We start from the raw sequence: 20,734 nt of genomic DNA on the forward strand, positions 1-20,734 counted from the left end.
GTAATGAGGTCTGGTTCCCTCTTCTGGCCTGCAGACATACACACTGACAGACGATTGTATACATAATAAATAAATATTAAAAAAAAATACAGAATGTACAGATTGAGAAAGGGGCACCAGGCAGTGGAATAGAGCTACGGCCTGTGTTTAAGGAGACAAACAGATTAAGAAATGGAATAAAAGGAGTTGTGACCTGGGGCAAGATCCCACCCAGCTAAGTTTCCAGCTTGTGAAAAGGCATTAGAGCCTGGTGTGGCAGAGCTCACCTGTAACCCCAGCTCCGGCAAGGCAGAGGCTGGCGGATCTCTGAGTTGAGGCCAACCTGGTTACATTGAAGAAAACAGAACGTTGGTGAGGATGTAATTGAGCAAAAGGGTCATGCTCCAGTCCCAGCAAACTACACAACTTCTGCTCAGTATGACACTCAGTCTATTTCCTGTGGCCTGCATTATCAACAGGTAGCTTCTCCTTCCGCACCACGCCTGCCCGCAAGCCGCCATGTCCCACCATGGTGATAACGGACCAAACCCATGAACTCTAAGCCACATCTTCAATTAAATGTTCTCCTTTATAAAAGTTGCCATGATCATGGTGTCTCTTCACAGCAGTAGACACCCTAACTAAGACCCAAAGTCTCTCTAGATTTCCCAAGCTAAACTTAACCCTCTGATCCTTCCCACCACACCCTTCCAAGGAACTAGCATTTCAGGCCTGGAACCCAAGTAACAGATGTCAGTGTTTAATAGAAAAATAATTTTCTGAGGCTGGAGAGGGGGTTCAGTGGCTCAGCATGCTTGCTGATCTTGCAGAGGACCAGAGAACCAGCTCTCAGGCTCTAGCACCTGCATGGAGCTGGCAACTGTAACTCCAGTTCCAGGAAACTGAACACCCTTGTCTGGCTTGTGTGGGCACTGCATGCACATGGTACACAATGCATACATGCGGGCAAAACATCTGTGTGTGTAAAATATAAATAAATCAATCTTTAAAATTAAAAAAAAGCATTTTTTCCAGTCTCCTGATTGAATACACATCTATAAATAATAGTAACTAAATTGTATCTGGTACAGATTTTCAAGGAGGGAAAGAATTTTCCAGCAGCCTAAATTATATCCCCAAACTTTGATTGTTTACTACCAAGTAAAAAGAGATGAAAATGAAGTTCTGGCCATGAAATATTGCATTAAATTCTTCTAAAATTAATAAAAATTGTTTTAGAAAAAGGACATTCTGGACTGAGGAATGACTCACTGGTTAAGAGCACATCCAGAGGACCTGAGCTGAATGACCAGCACCCGCATGGTAACTCACAACCACCTGTAACCCTCACCCCAGGGCATCTGAAGCTGCCTTCTGGCCTTTTCAGGCAACCGGAATACCTGCCATTCACAGACAGACAAGACGCCTATATTCATTTAAATAAATGAATCTTTGAAAAAATGAAGTTCTGAGAGTTTCCCAGGAAACCTTTTCCTTTGTAAAACTGTGTGCTTCATCCATTCCAGTTTCTGAATTCATAGATAATCTTCTGGTATTTCACACACACCCATTCCCAGGGTTAAGCAAGTCACAGAGAAAAGGGCCAGAAGCGTAGTGACGCTGTGCAATTTTCAAATCCAACACAAGAGGGCAGGTTTTGCTTTGTTGTAAACGTAATTCCATCTGGCTAGTGAAGGATGAATGGTCATCGCAGTTAAGGGCTAAATCAGAAACAGTCAACCACAAGCCACGTGAATGAGTCAAGGGGTGGGCGACTTTGGCAGTGAGGTAGATATTCTTCTAATAAAGAAAGCCACTCTCAGGCTTCCTACACTTCCTACACGACCCTGTTTACACATCGCATCCTGAAGGTCAGACTTGCATTGCTGTGGCAAAAAAAAAAAAAAAAAAAAAAGAAAGAAAGAAAAAAAAACAACACAAAGGGCAATTGGCCTCTCACAGGAACTATAGCTCACAAACTAGCACAAAATACACCCTCTGGATTGGGGAGTTTTTGCCTTTTAGTTCGTTTTGTCTTAGGAAACCTTGACATCCGCTCTGGCTCCCAATTTTCCTGAGTATTAGTTTCAAGATTTCATTTAATGACCTGCCAAAGTGTGATTAAGTTTACTGGAGTTGTTTTCTATTCCAACTGCCATTACAGCCAAAGTCAAAGCATTGTCAGCCCTCTTGTCGGTTACTCCTCAGAAAATTCAACCAATGAGATGGAAATTTCACAGGGGAAAAAAAGTTCTGTGGTGAATGTAGACAAACCCTTTCCCCGGCTGTCGTTATTACCTGAAGAATACCATGCAACATTTATTTGCCAGCATGAACCCTGGGCTAAGAGCCATCTAAAGACGGCAGGACAGGAATGAGGATGTGCGCTCACTATTTGCCAAGGCTAGACCTTTTTATAAAAGGGATTTGAGCATCCATGGATCCGTGGTACCTGGAGGTCTTGGGATCATGGAAGTAGTCCGCCCCAATTATCCAGAGACCCTAGTTATCTTTATGGGGTGTTGCTGCTCAGATTGACAGTGTGGACACAGCTCTGGTGTGTCTGAATGAGCAACTCACCCTCTAGTCCCCTCCGCTGGAGCAAGGCTTCGACAACAGATGCTGGAAGGCTCTGCAGTCACGAGTGTGAAGTCTTAGAAGAGATAAGTAGACATCTTAATTTTCTGTTTAGTCTCTATCGGCAGAGGGATCAAGAATTGCTGAGATTAGGAAAGCTCACCTAGAGACCAAGTGAAGCCAAAATGTCCACTGGCGTCAGGACCACACCTCATGTGAGCATCACTCACAGCCTGAAGGGGGCGCTGTGAAACTTCATGGCAGCGGTGTCCTGTCGGATCTAATCCATATTAAAACACACGCCAGAGGCTCTGAATGAAAAGTTTGAGATTGATGCATCCACTCATTCACCCAGAAAATATTTACAGGGCAGTCAGGATGAGCAAAGCTCCCTAAAAATGGGAAGGCTTGAAACTCAGTTTTCTTCCGTTGTGTTGAGGACGATAATTATCCCCCACAAGGCAGAGGCTCTTTTATGCGCAAATCCCAATAAACAACGTGCATTTCCTGAGTAAGGAAAGATACTTACCTACAAAGACAACAGAGTGGTACTAAAGGGTTTACCACCTGACCTCTCTCCAAGTCCAGACGAGGACTGAATAGCCTCCACCTCGCTGCCTCCACCTTCCTTCTGAAACTCTTCTTGGAGGCTTCTTGGCATCCTCGACCTGGGAGCTTGGACTGCAGAATTAGCAAGGTAACTCCAGCAGTGTCTCATGTCTGAGGGCAGGGATGAAGGAGCCACCCCACCCCAGGGTGGAACTGTAAAGACATGGCAAGAAACACTTCACGTGGGAGAGGCTGGGCTCTCCCTTTCCACCTGTACCTCAGAAATCCAGAGTCTGAAAAACTCGCCCACAAAGTCAACCGTCCATCTAAGGGCAGATTTTTAGAAGTAACTATTATGTATGTGATATGTATACATATTTCAATATATTTATGTTGAGCACACAACTTAAAAATCAATCAATGTCCCCCCAAAGCCAAACAATAAACTGGAAAACATTTATTCTTATTGTCCCCTTTAAAAGCTTTCTACTTGTTTGACAATATAAGATGATACAGATACGATTCAGATTGTTCATTTAAAATATTATGTTCAACTACGAAATCCCAAGCAAGACACATCAAGGGCCAAGGATCTGAGACCTGTACGAGAACTCAATTCACAAAAAGGTTTGCTGCTGGACCCTATTTCACTTTGGGATGGCAACATCATGAATGCATCCTATGGAAACTGTCCTTCGGATACACATGCCTTCCCTTATACTGAGTGTGTAAGCGTGTAAAGTGATTTGTCCCTTTTCTTTAAAGTTGAATGTGCCCCATCATTGAGAAGAATAGCCCTGAAACGCTCAGTGACATTTTCTGAGTTCATTTGCATAATATTCAATATAGGTAAACACCAACTCTTCACCATGTAAATTTATCCTACCTTTATGGCTGTTAAAAAGCTTTCCTAACTGATTTATTATGAGGTCAGGAGATTGTATTCCTTTTATGTGAAGTACAAAATTAGAAAATTATTTCTTTTAAGAAAACATAAAGCATAATATTTATTTTTAAAAGTTCCACATGCTCTGGATAAAAGAAGCTAAGTATGAGTGATTTCCATTTATCTCTACCTATGGTACACCTTGCTTTAATAAAATTTTAAGATAATGTGATATATGAAAATTCTGATATGCCTGTAAATTAAGATAGTGGTGGTGATTTGCATTATAGAATTATGTATAAACACTCACCTTTAAAAACCTGATTTCCCATGGTACTTTTATTATATAATTGATTTATACATAACTTTTCCAGAGTGTATCCACCATGCACAATTTTATCTTCATTTTAGTATTTTTCTTTCATTTCAAAAGTAGGATCTGGAAATATAGAGTCGACAGCCCTGACCGCATGAATGAGCGTTGCTTGGGCCCCAGGAGCAGTGTGAATGGAAGGATCCAGATGTGGATGGATGACGACCTTTACTCCACAATGGAAGCTGGGATCATCTGGGATGATTCGGCTGAGTTTTCCCTGGGATGCTCCTCTAACTTTACATGACTTGGAAGAAGTCCATCTCAGCTGGGCATCGTCCCTTTGTGCCGTCCCTCCAAGAGAATGGCACTGTTCTTGGTAAAGTGTGCACCTGTTTACCTCACAGCCCTCACTCAAGGCGGTTCCAGAGACTGTCTAACACCCATTCTCTATGTTCACACACCAATATTAGCCAACATGGCTTGGCACCTTTTATCAGTGAGGCATTCTCATCTTGTTTCCTCTGTGTCTGGCTTCCTCTGTGATGACGGCAGATTTACTCGTTCCTCTTCCCAGAATTCTCCTGTTCTCATCACCCCACCTCTACTTCCTGCTTGGTTGTCCCGCTTATACTTCCTGCCTGGCTACTGGCCTATCAGCGTTTTATTAAAACAATATAATGTAAGTGACAAGGTATGAGACCATTGTCACACAGCACTCTTGCCCAAAGACAGAGAGTTCCTGGAATGCTGGAGAGAGATAACAGCCACGCATCTTTCATTCCTCTAAACAATTTTGTTTGATCCATCTGCACCAGATGTGCTTGATTGCGTGTGGGTAAGATTCACAGGCAGGAAATACATCAGGATGTATGCTTGTCCCTGATTGGACCTGATGGGCATTAACTTAAGCCATTGCAGAACTTGACTGGAGCCCATTTTTCTGGGCAATCAGACATGGAACTGGCCAGTATCTAATTAAAACTCGCTTCAAATTTGACTTTAAACTGTGGAAGTAGTCTCAGTTGTGGTATTAACATTTTCTAGTGGGCCCAGCGAGATTCAAACTACCCACCAAAATTCTGAAGCTGAACCTTCACTCTGGAACTCTGGTGCTGAGGGCACACTTCAGGAGGCACTTGCCTTCAGATGTTGCAAGGCTCCATAGTTGCCTTCAGTCTGTGGACTATCAGAGTGGACTTCCATGGCAAGAAATGCAGCAAGCATCAACAGAAGCCTCGTGATGAGTCAGTCTAGTTCTGTTTTGTGGGATCCCTATCTGGGATGTGGAGGAGGTTTGATGGGACCCTAATATTCTTCCATTCTGGGCATATAATATAGCAAGACATCACCTGCCTACCTGTTTCTGGATGGAAAGTTTTACTTCTTTCCCATGTAAAGTTCTGTTTGTATTGTTGGAAAATTTTGTCTGTATGCTTTTCACAAAAGTCATGTCTACCTGTTTTGTTGGAAAGTCTTATCTGTGCTTTATGGAGTATCCATAAGTTTTGCTGCAATCACGGAGATGAGACAGAAATGGGTCAGATATTTTTGTTGTCTCTGTGTGCCAGCCATCAGTTACTACATGACTGTCTTTATAACTGGGCTCAGGTTTATCTCTGAACTCTCTGATCACTGGATTCAGGTTAGCGTCGGTTCAGATGGCTTTTTGGTGTCGATACCATTAAGGTTGTTTGATGCTATTCATTTAATTTTTGAAAGCTAGCTCTAGGGTTGTGTTGTGGCTGTCTTTTCTAGACCCAGGAATATTTAAAAAGTTCCCTCAATATCCTATGTCACGAGAGCCCTGACATTGTGATGAAGAAAGGAGAGCAAAGAAGAACACCCGAAAAAATTAGACCTGGTTTATGCAAACATTCTGTACCTCGGGGTTTACAAGTTGTTTTATTAGGGATGGTTAAAAACCTATGAAAAAAGTTAACTCAAAAGTGGTAACACTGGGAGTTGATAGTTAAAAATCTATCCATAGGTAATCTTAAAGGAACTTTTGGGATATTAGCAACAACTGGCTTTCTGCCATCTTAGGCAGCCACATGGCTGGATGCCATCTTTGTTAGGGTTAGAGGGTTCATATCACATGACTTCACCACCATCTTAGGCAGTCACATGGTTGGCAGCCTTTTGCTAGGACTGGAGAGGCAGATGTCATGTGACTTTACCGCCATCTTGATTAAAGGTGACTACATGGACTGGGCCTACCAAGGAGGCAACAACAGGTCTTCAAGATATTTTGGATTAGGATGGATTTTTGTATGATAGTTTCTGTGCTGTCCTGAAAACAAGGTTTATGAAAGCTAGGATTTAATAACAATGCTTATTTAAGAGTCACCGAGGTGGTATTGGTTTTAAGGGATCATAGAGAACAGCTGAGGCTTGCCACTGCATGGCAGGGCTAGCGTTTCTAAAGAGAGACCAGTTGCAATGGGGGACCTCAGTAGTTTTGGAAATGCCACTGCCATGTGATAGTTACCTGAAGCACCAGTTACAATGAAATGGTGCAGGCTGGGATCTAGAAGGCAGGCTGTGTATTTGCTGCCAAGGATGGGGTTAAAGAGGTGATCCAAGCTCTCAAAAAAATAATAATTGGGCTGGAAAGATGGCTCAGTGGTTAAGAGCATTGCCTGCTCTTCCAAAGGTTCTGAGTTCAATTCCCAGCAACCACATGGTGGCTCACAACCATCTGTAAAGAGGTCTGGCGCCCTCTTCTGGCCTTCAGGCATACAGACAGAATATTGTATACATGATAAATAAATAAATATTTAAAAATAATAATAATAACAAAAACAAAAGAATTGTGAATGAATCCCAGATATTGAGCTTTGAATTGTTTGTTTGTACTATTGGAGCATGGTTTTGCCACATGCAGGTTATGGTTGTGCCCTGTACCTAAATCTTGTTTATTTTGATACTAAAAGGAGCTTCAGTTGAGAAATTGTTCTTTTTAACACTCCAACTTAACAGAGATAAAGCCATAAATTCCTTTTTTTCCAAGGTCAGGCATTTAGACAAAAGCCTCCATTCCCTGCGGGCTTGAAGAAAATTTCTGCAAAAGCTAAAAAGGGAGTCATTCTCCTTATCTCTGGCAAAAGGGATCTGTGGCCTTCAATTAACAGACAACTGTGCTGCTTATTAACTTCTCAAGGTCAACGCTAGACTCTAGGCTCCCCGGTCCCTGTTCACAAGCCCTAACCCAGCAGGTCCTAGCCTTATGAAAGCTAATAACTACTGTAAACTGCTAATGATAATAGAAACACATGTTAATGGCCAGTCATCTTATAAATGGTCAGATTCATTAATGTATTCAGAACTATACTTGTAGGCAAATAAGTATTCGTATGATTAATTACAGAAAAAAGTTTTATTTAGTTTCACGTGTTTTCAAGGTTAAGCCTAGGTGTGTTTGCTCAGATATACTTAATAGATAATGGTCTTCAAACTTGTCAGAGATGTGGTGAATATGGTATTTAAAATGTTTCATGGAAAAGCTTGCTATGATAGAGACTCCCAGCTCCTAGCAGTGACCCCAAGACCTCCAAAGAAGACGATGGAGCACCGTGATCACTCCACCAGGATTGTGGTAACACTAATCACTGGGCAAGACTGCCCAGTGCCACAGCTGCTGCCAGGACCTGGCCCAAACTGTGTACAAGCAGAACACTGGAGACTTGGTTGCCCCACTTTGCCTAGACAAAGTAAGGTCAGCCACCACCCTCATGTATCTCCTTCACAGGAAAGCCTCTCACCTCTGGGCCTGATGGCCAAAGACTGATGCTGTCCTGGTACCTCTGCCCCCAATGCCATGGAGCCCACAAGAGCCTGGGATGATCAACTAGGTAATGGACTACATGTATTGATACACAAGCCATTTGTTATGTTTTCTGCTGTAATTTATCCTTCTCGGGTCTCTGGTGGTCTTGATGGCTAGGGTAACCTTAGCTGCAGCAGACAACCAGGTTATTTCCCCCAAGACTGCAGCCAGGAATTCACAGGCAGGAATTACAGCAGGATGTATACTTGTCCCTGATTAGATCTAGGCTGAAGGTACATCAGGACGTATATTTGCCCCTGATGGGAAATACTCAACCAACTGCAAAACTTGATTTGAGGCCATTTTTCTGGGAAACCAGAGATGGAGCTGGACAGAGTTCATCTACCTGGCTAGTATTCAATTAAAACTTGCTTCAAATTGGACTTTAAACTGTGGTCTTATTCTCAGTTGGTGGGATTAAGAGGATGTGGTCTGAGTATGTTCCACACCTCCCCAGATGGTGGTATATCTCGCAGATACCCTGTGAGTTTGCTCTACTCCCTCCCTTCCCTCCCAAAGTCTGGACATCATCTGAGTGTGATCCCTCCAGCCCCCCACTCTAGCTTCATGGATTAACACCTAACCCCCATTATGAAGAATTAAGAAGACAAAATTTAAACTATTGTTTTGGAGGTGGACAAGTAATTAGGATTCAATAAGACCGCCAGAATGAAGCCCTGACCGAATGAATTCTGGTGCATTCTGTAAAAAGGACAGAGACCACACAGATAGACACAGACACTTAATTCTTGCTATGTGATTCATGTAATGTTCTATACAACCTTAGGATTATTTCAAGAACAAAATCACCAAATTCAGCACCTTGTCCTTGACGCCTATAAAACAGTGATTAAAAAAAACTTCTTTTCTTTATAAAGTTAGCTTGCTTCATGTGTTTCAATATAATAGTGAAATGCTGACAAGCATACTCCCCACAAACACCACTACTTGCAAAGATATTTTGACTGATCTCATCCTGATTTCAAAACACACTTATCTGCAAGTTTAAAGGGATCTACTCAGTGTTTATACTGATTTGGGTGGCAGTAGTGGTGGTGGTGATGATGGTGGTGGTGATGATGATGATAATGGTGGTGGTTGATGTGGGATTTCCCTCTGTGTGCTGTGATTACCATTAATGAATAAAGAAACTGCTTTAGACCTATAGCAGGGCAGAACTTAGCTAGGCAGAAAAAACTAAACAAAATGCTGGGGAAAAGAAGGGCAGAGTCAAGGAGATGCCATGTAGCCCCACCAGAGACAGACACGTGAACTTTAGCCAGTAAGCCACAGCCACATGGTGATACATAGTTTAATAAAAATGAGTTAAATTCATATGTAAGAGTTAGCCAATAAGAAGCTAGAGCTAATGGGCCAAGTAGTGATTTAATTAATATGGTTTCTGTGTGATTATTTCGGGTCTAAGCTAGCCAGAGAGGTTGGAAACCAACAAGCGACCTTCTTACAACAGGTGGTAGTGATGATGATGATGTGGTGGTGGTGGTGGTGGTGGTGGTGGTGGTGGTGGTGGTGTGGAGGTGGTGGTGGTGGTGGAGGTGGTGGTGGAGGTGGTGGTGGTGGAGGAGGTGGTGGTGGTGGTGGTGGTGGTGGTGGTGGTGGTGGTGGTGGTGTGGAGGTGGTGGTGGTGGTGGAGGTGGTGGTGGAGGTGGTGGTGGTGGAGGTGGTGGTGGTGGTGGTGGTGGTGGTGGTGGTGGTGGTGGTGGAGGTGGTAGTGGCAGTGCTTTCAGAACAGGAAGAGGCTTAATCAATATAAGGATTTTTAATCAAGGTCACAGATAACTGACCCCATCACGCTTTGGAGATGTGATAGGTGCAAGCATCACTGCTAATATGAAATAAGCAAAGCAGCAACTATATGTAAGCATCTCTGTCAGGGGCGGGGTTGTCACCTTCACTACAGAAGATCACATGTAGGGGTCGTCATCACTACCAAAGTGCTCATGCACTTTGGTATCGGTCCCAAAGAAAGCATGCTGGAGACTTTTACCGAAAGCAAAATCAGTAAATATGTATTTAGTTACTGCCTATGCCAGGACTATGGCTTGGCCAGCCTCTTTCCTAGGGTAAGACAAGAGCACCCTAGGCATCCTCCGTGTATCTCTTGCTGCTTAGATGTGTCTCCATTAAGGGTGCATATCCTTTGCGAAGCCTTCTGTATTGAAGAAAAGCCAGCAGCCCCACGAGACCGACAAAAGCTCCTACCGTTCCTGTGACCACCGAGAGGGTGGTGGTCCAAACTGGAGCTTTTTCCGCTGAAATGGAAACAGAGAAGAAGACCCTGTGATTACAGTTCCATCAGTCAAACACCGCTAGTGGAGGAAAGACTGTTTGCCTTTCGCCTGTACGTTTCTTTGCAAAGCAAAACTACCCTTGCCGCAATTTTATCTTCTGGTTTCTTGTAGTTTATCACACCCACAACTGTTTTTTCAGGGAAGCTGGAAATGTTATTCCATTATTTAAATAAGGCTTATTAGATTTTGTAAATCTGTTCCAGTAAATGTTTAGGTGCAGAACAAAACCTCTAAGGAAATACAGAACAGCTTTAGTAAGCTAGAAACTCATTAGAAGACATAAGAGCCAAGATGGTCTTTGGGGAACTGTTAAACGAACAGCCCTCAGTAGGAAATTCTGCTATTGTCTCTACCCTTGCAATGGATGATAAATACATGTCAGAAATGCAATGGACTCTCCTGACAGAGACACTCACCAGCAGAAGCAAATCGTATCTACTTCAGTCATGTGAATAAAATCTGAGCCTCTCACACGGCAGCCCTAATCCTCCACTCATGGCCATAGTGTGGAGTCTCCCATGGAGTCAATGTGGTTTTTAAACATATTTATGGCTACGTGTCATGTCCTTACAGCTTAGCAACTGCTGCAGGTCCCCTCCAAGTTATCTCTTTCCACACCTGACCCTCATTTCCAAGACACAATACAGTCACACCAAGTGCTATGGCCTGTCTTGGCTCTGTCTCTCCAAGTGGAATTTCATTGTCCTTTCCTGGTAGGATGCACAATCACTCATTTGATGCTGGTTCTAAGTGCTTTTCCTTTTTCCCTTTCATAATATAGTATTTTATTAATTATTCTAGACTTACAGGCACTGTCTTTGGCTATACCTTCCACACTTTCTCCCAACTCTTTTCAGATCCAGCCTCTATTTACCCACCCACCTCCAACTTCATGTCCTTTTTTGTGATAACCCAGGGAGGCCAATTCGTGCTGTTCATATTCCTGAGCACAGGGTCATCGGATGGAGCATGCTGCACCTATCAGTGTTCCCACTCTTAAAGAAAACTGACTCTCCTCTCTCTCTCTCTCTCTCTCTCTCTCTCTCTCTCTCTCTCTCTCCAAGAAGCCATCTACTTGTGAGCAGTGCCTCAGCTGTGGATAATGGCTCATGAGGCTACCCACCTCAGTGGTAAACTGTAGACTGCCTTGATCTTGTGTGGGTGATTGTGTATGAGCTGTATTCTGTATACAGCTTCTTAAAATGGGAAATTTTGCCAGGAATGTTGGCACACGCCTTTAATCCCAGCACTTGGGGGACAGAGGCAGGCAGATCTCTATGAGTCTGAAGGCAGCCTGAACTGCTGTTTACATACCAAGATCCAAGCCTGCCAGAGCCACATGGGAAGACCCTGTCTTAAAAACAAAACAACAAACCGCAGATTTTTATACTATCCTTCCTTTAAGGAGACACCAAAAATGACTGCCTCTTACTGTCCAAATCCTGTTTGCCTTTTTAAAAATTATTTTTGAATTATGGTATTATAGATTTTGCCATCGTGGCTTTTTAAGATGTAGTTTGGTGGTATTAAAATACCTTCACATTTGTATGTGGCTGTCATCACCATTGTCTATAAATGATTTCTTGTTTTAGAAAACTGAGATGTTCTAATAAACCTAGGGTGATTCTTAGTCTTCCATAAGACCCAGTGACTCTCTGCCTAGGCCCTTCCAGTATAGCAAGGTGTGGGAGCAAAAGGACTTTCATTCTGCTCTTTGAAGTTAAGATTGCTTGAGCCCATAAAAGAAACAGACCAACAATAAGCTTATTAGCAGGAGAAATGGGCCTCAAAAGTCACGGCTGCATAAGTGCATGGGAGCTCCACACAGTGTCAACCTCTGAGAACCATCCAGTGGGAACTGGGGTGATTGTAGGGAAAGACTCAGGGGGCTTTCAGGGGAAATTGATGGTGTCCCTGGAACAAGCTCCCTGGACTCTGAATGCACCATCAAATCTAGTCTGTTCTATTGATCCTCTGGAGCACCGGGCTTTAGGTGAATGGGGACTTCAGAGAAAGCCCCTCCCTGCACTGTGGGAAGGAAGGGCAATAAAGATGGCAGGGAGGGGATAGACGGCATCAGGCACATCTTATAGCTCTAGTTGAAAGCATCCAGCCTGCCGACATTCCGTGCTCTGAGAAGTTATCTGAGCGAAACCAAGCTTTCCTCTTCTAGACTTCAATTAAAGCCACCTGTGCCCCTCCCTGTCCATCCTCTCCTTCTGTCTGAAACACCTGCTCAGCTACTTAGTGGCTCCCAGTCTTCTCAAGTCCAGTTTTTCCATCCATCGTGTAGGGAAAGTCTTTCCCAAGTCCCTCACTGCTTTCTATCTTGGGTTAGAGAGGGATGAGACTATCCCTCCTCACAACCCGCCCAAAGATACAGGGTCAATTTGAGACAGAAGTGTTAGCCATGCAGCAGATGCCACGGCCTAGCGCTTCCTTGGCTACTAAATGAAAAAACTCAAAAGAAACAAGAACTGCGAGAAACCCCTGCAGGGAAACGGTCAGCTGAGAAGCTGCACAAGCTCCCAGACTCGCCTCTCTCCCATTTCTCCCCACAGTGTGCCGTTCCTCAGAGGCCAAGCCCTCTGCTCTTTGTTTCATCTCCAGGACTTCCCGCTCTTGGTGGAGAGTGTCATCTAAGCACCCGGGGCCATTGGCTTCTTTGAGTCTTCCTCCCTGTTCTAGAAAGATATCCTTCCATATTTTCAATCAGTTGAAATCAGTTTTTCATGTAGCTACAATTTAAAAGCTAGACTAAGAAAGCATGGGTTTGGAACATAACCTCTGCATATCCCAGTCTGCTATGAAGCTCAGAGCCATCCTGGGTATACCTGTCCCTGCACATCGGCGTCACCAAGGCTGATTCAGAACACCTGGTGCAGATGCAAAGTCATTTCTCCGTATCAATCAAATAAGCAACAGTTGGCCTTCCAAACTACGCAGTGACTCTTTGTGACCGCTTTGCGTGACTAATTCTATTACTTTCCACAACAGCTGAGGTTTTGCTATTTTCTGGTCTTTGAATCTTGGGATGATTTGTCTCAGTAATCACAACTCTGCCTGCAGATGAGAGAACCGGCTCCTGCCTGCCCACAGGTAAGTGAAAGTCGCTTGGACTTCATCAGCTGCGCATCTCAACAGTCACGGGGCAGATTCATGGATCTGATGAGTGCAGATAAAACTGTCAGATCAGGCAGAAGAGTAAGACAGCAGCTCTGTAGAACAGGGTCTCTTAACAACTTACAGTTTTCCCAAATGATCTGCATCTAGCCCCTGTATGATGTTTAATTGGTAGCTTAATGACTTATCTTGTTAAATTCAAGGTATTCTCAAAAATAGCCAATAAACTTAACTCAGCATGAATGCTTCAATTACCAGTCTTGCTTGCCATTACAAAGAAAGAGAGAGAGAGAAAGAAAGCTGCCTTAGAAGTTGAGTGAGTCACCCACGTAGAAGCTGTATTCCTTACCTGCCAGATCAATAGCATAATTGTAGCCAAGTTGGTCTGCGGTTAGGAAGAGTTCCTCATTAGTCACTGGCGGGAAGAAGGGAACCATGTTATACATCCGATTGTGACCAATGGGTGCCAGCTCCTGAGGCCAGGCTTCTGTGGGAGGGTTGTTTCTCTTCAACCACTCGTCAAAGATGGCGTCTGTAAAGGAATGGAGGACCTGCAAGACAATTGAACACAGTGTTGATTGGCTAACCCAACTCAAGCCCTCTCGGACAATGGAATGCAGTTCTCGGCATGGGAGAAGCCGTACCCAGCCAGGACTGGTGACACGCGACTGATGCTTTCCTGTGCACTTTGCAATGACTTGTGGACACAACTCCTCAAAGGACATGGGGAAGCCCTTGATGGAGTGGACAATGAGAGTTTATGTTGCAGATGTCACACTGGTTTGGAAACATCTGAGCTCGTCAGCACATTGTGCTAATTATTTCTCTCAGGAGAGAGGCAAATATGATAAATACGTATTTACTCAAGATTCACCCGTTGGAGTTTAGCAGAACAGAAGAGGTAGCATTTACCATGACTGTAAAATAAATGAGCAATAAAAAGAGAAATGGAAACATTGAAAGTGGATTTTCAGATTTTGCTCACCCTTCACCTACTCGATTTATAAACCTTTCACTTGAATTCTTCGTATTGCACAGCAATAAAAAGTCCAAAACTGCTTGAATACACAAAATGCATCTTTTTATTTTCTCAAAGAAGCTGTAAACTGCTTTTCAAACACTGCAATCGTTATACGTTTCAAAACATCACCTGTGCAATCCCCATCTGCACAGCCCTGATCTTTTTTAACTGGGTGTAAGTAAAAGCAAGAGTTCGGCTGAGACTCACACCTAGCTGTGAGACTTCCTCTTTCTTGCCTGAACGGCAAGTTGAGGGTGATCACGGCTAATATCTGCTCTTCCTCCTATGTCCTAGAGTGGTCAACTCACAGACACCATACACGAGCTCTACCTCGCTGGAGAGGCAGCCATTTGGGGAAGAAGTTCAACTTAGTCATGCAGAGACACCACATGGAAAAGCCAAAGGGAACAAAGAGCTAGTCAGACCAATGCATTGAGATCCTGACACACACTGGCTCAGTAAAGCCACTGTCCAAATGCATGAGAAATTAAAGGGTCATGGAAGCTCCGAGCCAAGTGTCAAGTCATCTCTAACACAGCGGTAGATAACCAGAGGAGAAGGAGAAGGTCTAAACAGCCCAGGACAGACTTACCCTTACATCAACACGCAGAGAGAAAACTGTTTTTTGAACCCTAGTGTGGGTAACTGAGAAGGAGAGGTCCATAAGGCTTAAGATGAGGAGGACATAGCTCACGAGTGATGACCACTGAGATCACTGAAGACATCAGTAGTGGACACCTGTGGGACACCCTACACAACACATGGCAGTGGGAAGATGGGAATAACACACAGCAACTATAATAGCTTCTGTCGTGTGGGAGCTGTTAGCAATGGTGACTGTCCCATCAACTACAGCATCAGTACTCGCACTAGTTTAACAAGGAACAATGGCTGATGGGAGAAGAAGGGGGAATTCGTATTTTATCACGATAAGCAGGCTACTCTTCCTCCAGCATCACGTCTTTGTAGATTCAGCTAATAACAAGACAACATTTAGGAGGGCATATGGTACATAATTAGCGCTTAACAAATACACTAATTGATATTGTTAGTGCTTGTTCCATGTCAAATACTACCCTAAGAACTTTACATCTAATAATACATTGAAACCTCAAAACTGCCTGAGTTAATGGATGTTTTTTTCAAGCAATGCTCAGAGTACTGTAAGGAAGAACCACAGCCTGGGGGCTTTAAACACCACAAACTCCCAGTTCTAGAAGACAGAGCTTCAAAATAAGATGGGAGTAGAATGAGTTCCCTCCAGTGATCTTTATCGAGGCTTCATCTCCCCATAATGCGTGCTGGTCATGTTCAGACTCCTTCTGTCGGTAGAGACATTAATTACCACTGCTTGCATGTCTCTCTAAAGCCATGCTGGAATTCTGTTGCCACTAACGGTAAACCGTCACGAGGGCTCTGACCCCACAGACGGTTACTCCTGAAGGTAAACCGTCACGAGGGCTCTGACCCCACAGATGGCTGACTGTGGAGAGGCTGCTCTGAGAGCCATTTCCCCACAAAAAGAATGATTTCTGCCTGCTCTTCCCTCCTCCATCAGACACCTATCCACACACTGCCTTTCCGCCACTGCCACCATGCAGTGAAGACCAACACCAGACGCCTGTGCCACGCTCTTGGGCTTTCCAGCCTTCAGAACCATACACAACCATACACAAAATGAAATTTTATTGTTTACAATTCATGCAGTCTGAAATTCTGCTATAAGAGAGGGAAGTAAGCTAAGGTCCCTTGTATAATGGGATCAGGGACCTACAACCCTCTAACATGACCTTGTCTGAGCTCATGACATCCAAACAGTCATTTACCAAGTGGTTAGAGACTAGGGCTTCAGTACGCCAGTGAGGGGAGACACAATCTAACTAGAATATAAAGAGTTAGGACCCAGAAAGCCAGAGTTCATTTCACAATAAAATCTTTACCTTACTTAGAATTCACTGTACACCTCTGTACCTGAGGGCCAGGAGGTATGAGTGTGTGCTAGGTGCCTGCAGAGACACGGGAGCCAATGGAGCGAGAGCTACATTGATAGACCACTTGACATGGGTGTTAACTTAGGTCTTCTGAAAGAGCCGTCTAGTCTAGCCACCGAGCCATCTCGACAGTCTATCCTCATCCCTTTAAAGACAAAGCCAGAGTTCTTAAACCACATATTTCTTTTCCCACACAATAAACTGTTTCCACCATTGCTCTAACTCTCAGGACTATGCACAATAGAAATGAGTTTTTAAGGCTTGACAAGGAGGAGCACAGATCTTGACTTAGGAGCTCCTAAGCCAGTTATAAACTGTTATGGCCACTGAATCCGAGTCAGAGATAACACTGTCATTAGGAAAAAGACAAGAGACCCTCAAGACACAAGGAAGATGCAGGGTTCATGCTGCAAGAGGCTAATAACTTGTAGAAATCCTCCCAGTGCAGAGCATATAATTAAAAAATCAGACAAAACTCCAAAGCAATTTATAACAGGCAGAGATAAAAGAAAGGAGGAAAATGATGAAAGACAATAGGTCTCATAAGGGCCATAAAGCATACAATAAATGCTCTAGTAGGAACCGTATACAGAGTGCCCAATTTACAGGATGCAGTAAAAGAGGGGGAGCAGTGTGTTCTGAAAAGATGCAAAGAGTATGGTTAATATACGGTGAGTAATAACTTATCCAAGGCTACAAAGAGACAAAGTGTAGCCCGTACAATGAGTGCTTTTGCTAAAGCTGTGAACATCGTTCCTCAGCAAGCAACCTTGGGTTTTCCTTGGGACATTAATTACATCTTTTTTAGACACAAGTTGAAAATGAATTTGGGTATTACTACTGTAATAGCCAAATGTTATTTCAGGGTCATCTATGAGGAGCAAAAGTCAAGTAAACGCACATTATTATGGACCTTTATCCACTACCTAGGGACATAACTGTATTTTGATATTAAAAATTTAACATTTAAGAAATAATGGGGCAAATTTTTGCACAGTTCTTTTCTGCTCTGTTTAAGCAAAATAAGGAGAGGTACAAGGAGTGGGTGTACTAACTCTCATCTCAGAAGCACAGTGACAGAAAATGTGAGCACATGGCTAAGAAACTTTTTAATGTAACCCTTGCAGGAGAAAGCAATCAATGAACAAACATTCTTCTCACCAGCAAGAAAATACCATACAAGAATGCATATAAGGAAAAGGCTACTGCCGAAGGGCCTGAACTCAGAGGGCTATAAATCCAGATTCTCACCATAGTAGAGAAATGAGAAGACTTTCTGCACCTGGAGACAAGAAGCTATAAACAGCTGAGCCCAGCTGCAGAAGGATGCCTGCTTTATTGAGGACCAGCGTACTGCAGCTTTGTTAGCCCCCAGGAAGACAACCTTTGGAGTCCAGACGCTCTCATGGTGGCAACATGTTAGTGCTAGAGGATCTAGACTCGGAACTCAGGGGTGAGTTCAGCTTGATTGTTGACAAGTCCCAAGGGTGGGTGGGAACGAGGACACACGGGTGTTACGCTCTAAATAAAACTTCAGGTGAAGTCAGGCAGTGGTGGTGCACACCTTTAATTCCAGCACTCAGGAGGCAGAGGCGGGTGGTGCTCTCTGAGTTCAAGGCCATCCTGGGCTATGGAGTGAGCTCCAACTATCTCAAAACCCACCCCCCAAAAACATAAGGTGATTGCTCAGCTTTGATACAGCAGGGAGGGCTTAGTCCTGCCTCGACTTGACATGCCAGATTTTGTTGACTTCCCGAGAGAGCCCTTACCCACTCTGAGGAGTGGATGGAGGGAGGTGGATGGGGAGGCAGGAAAGGGGGTTGGAAGGGGAGCTAGGACTTGTATGTAAAAATGAAAAAGAAATTAATTTTAAAAAGCTTAAGGTGAAAGGCATAAATAAACAAAAAGTTGAGCCAACCTGATACAGTGAAAGAATTCCTAAGGACACTTCGTTTTCAAAGCTATTAAGGCTAGTTGTGCTGGCTCATGCCTTTAGTCCCTGCCCTGGAGAGATCTCTGTGAGTTCTGGGCCAGCCTGTTTTACATAGTGAGTTCCAGGCCAGTCAGAGCTACACGACAAGGTAAAACAAAATCCGTGTATGCATATACGGCTATGACTAAATTGTATATACCATGCATGACATACAAGGCCAAACAGCATGAGTGTAAAGGGAGCTATGGTGAACACTGGAATTCAGTTGTTAATTCCTTGAGGGGAAAAGTGTTTATGGTTTTGAAATTTCTGAGCATACACAAAGGCTGGGTGCAACCGGGTTCTGCTATTAATGTATCAACTTTCAAAGGGGTGGCCAGTCAGCATGCATCCCTGAAGAGAGGGAACTCTGGAGGTGTTAACGTGGAGTCTGCCCAGAGCTGCCCCCAGGCCATGTTTTATTGCAGAATCATCAAAGCCCGCTGCGTTGAGAACTGAAGCTGATGCTAGACCATCCTAGATCTTCACATAAATTACAGTTTGCCACTAGAGTCATACTTTATCTGATCGATAAGGAAGTGCATTTAATTCAGTTCTTGGTACCGACTTAGTTCTCAACTGTGTGTGTTTGCGCTTACAAAGCCTAGGGTTGAAAAGGCCTTTAACATCTGCCAAAGTAGCACTCCCAGATGAACCCACGGAGTCTTCTGCCAGCAGTGGTCAGTCATCCTCCCCGGCACTTCAGCTCCTACTCAGACATGATGCTACTTCGGAGCCAGTGACTGAATGTCTGTTACATGAAAGCTGCGTATTAAATAAGTTGACACTGCATTTATGGAACATAAATATAGTAAAACCAATGGCCCCATCTTTTCAAAGCAGGCATGCTCTTCGCCAATTAGCATTCGCTCTGCCTAGCATGACCTAACATCACTAAATTAGCTCAGCTATAATGAAAGCAATTGTGATGGGACCGAGTGAAGAATCGTCTCAACTGACAAAGGCAAAATTGTTGGAAGAATAACAGAGGAAATGTGAGTGGGAAACTCTGCTCAGGCACTTCCTATTTGCATACTCCTCAGCGTCTCTGAATCTTGTGTTCTAGGCCTTGCAAACAAGGAGTGTGGTTTAGCCCAGAGAGTTGTGTGAATTTAAAATACTGTGTCTGTATTCACACCTCTAGAATAGGAGCTGTCATTGAATAAACGCTTAATAACAGAAAGTAAAATGGGGGATTTGGAGGGCTGAGCCCAGGACTCCACATCTGGCAGACAACACAGTCTACCAGCCTATGCCTGACCCTAAGAAAACGTCACTAAGCACGTAAGGGCCAGGCTAGATGTGGTATCAGTGACCACAACAGATTTGCATAAACTAAAAATAAGCACATAAAATGAAAAATTTTAAATTACATGAACAGGTTGCTAGATTTTACATAAAAATATCAACACAAAGAATGTTGCAACCTCTGAGTCCCATAGAGAACAAATCCCTCTCACTAATTCTGATTCTATTGGGTATTTGGGATTTAAAAATATTATACGTAAGTTATGATGAAATGAACATACAGATCATATAAAAGCAAGTGTAAACAAGTGGATAGAAAAGATACTGAAGTTCACTTATAAGAGATATTCAAATGAAAATTTCTTCACCTGCCAAAGTAGCAAAGAAGGGAAGGAAAGACAGCATAGGGCCAAGCACATAATGACAAAAGGAGGAGCCAGTGGTGGGTGAGGGCGGCTCTGCCACACTGGCAAATGCCTTATCCACACTTCAGTCCAAGGACTCCATCCTGTCTGCTCGCCTTACCTGCTCATGTTATTTATCATGACATTTTTTGTAAAGCAAAGCATTAGAAACTATTAGACGCCTGCTGTGACCTCAATGTGCTTTGTCTCCATCAAAACTCACGTTGACTTTCAATTCCCAATGTAAAGCTGTAAGGGGGTTGTGGGAACTTTAAGTAAGTCATGACGGACCTGCTTCCTGATTGGCTAATACTCTCTTCCTGGTAGTCAAGTGAGTGTCGGAGCTGCCTAAGAGGACCAGAGTCCAGCTACTAGAGTGAACTATTATTGAAGGTGGCTTCCTCAACTCTTGGCTTCCTCTCTTAAGGAACCCTTTCTTGCTGTCTGTCTTTGTCGTGCGTTGGCTCTACATGAGCCTCTTAAGTCCAGGAGATCCCAGTACCTTCTCAGACCTCCAGAACATGAGCTAA

At 43.6% G+C, this 20,734-nt stretch overlaps 1 protein-coding gene across 1 annotated transcript in view; it reads right to left on the minus strand.

Moving 5' to 3' along the window:
* Positions 1-9,860: 9,860 nt before the first annotated feature.
* The window catches only part of Dct (dopachrome tautomerase), a 41,817-nt gene continuing 30,943 nt past the window's right edge, over positions 9,861-20,734 (minus strand). Inside the window, exons 7-8 of the mRNA XM_041673643.1 lie at positions 13,918-14,119; positions 9,861-10,406 (exon numbers count right to left, since the gene is read on the minus strand). Coding sequence (XP_041529577.1) covers positions 10,234-10,406; positions 13,918-14,119 — 375 coding nt within the window. The 3' untranslated portion in view covers positions 9,861-10,233. The remainder of the gene's footprint in view (positions 10,407-13,917; positions 14,120-20,734) is intronic.

The sequence above is a fragment of the Microtus oregoni genome, unplaced genomic scaffold, assembly GCF_018167655.1.
Source record: "Microtus oregoni isolate MIOR12 unplaced genomic scaffold, Mior012 000001F_ref0000356, whole genome shotgun sequence".
NCBI lineage: Eukaryota > Metazoa > Chordata > Mammalia > Rodentia > Cricetidae > Microtus > Microtus oregoni.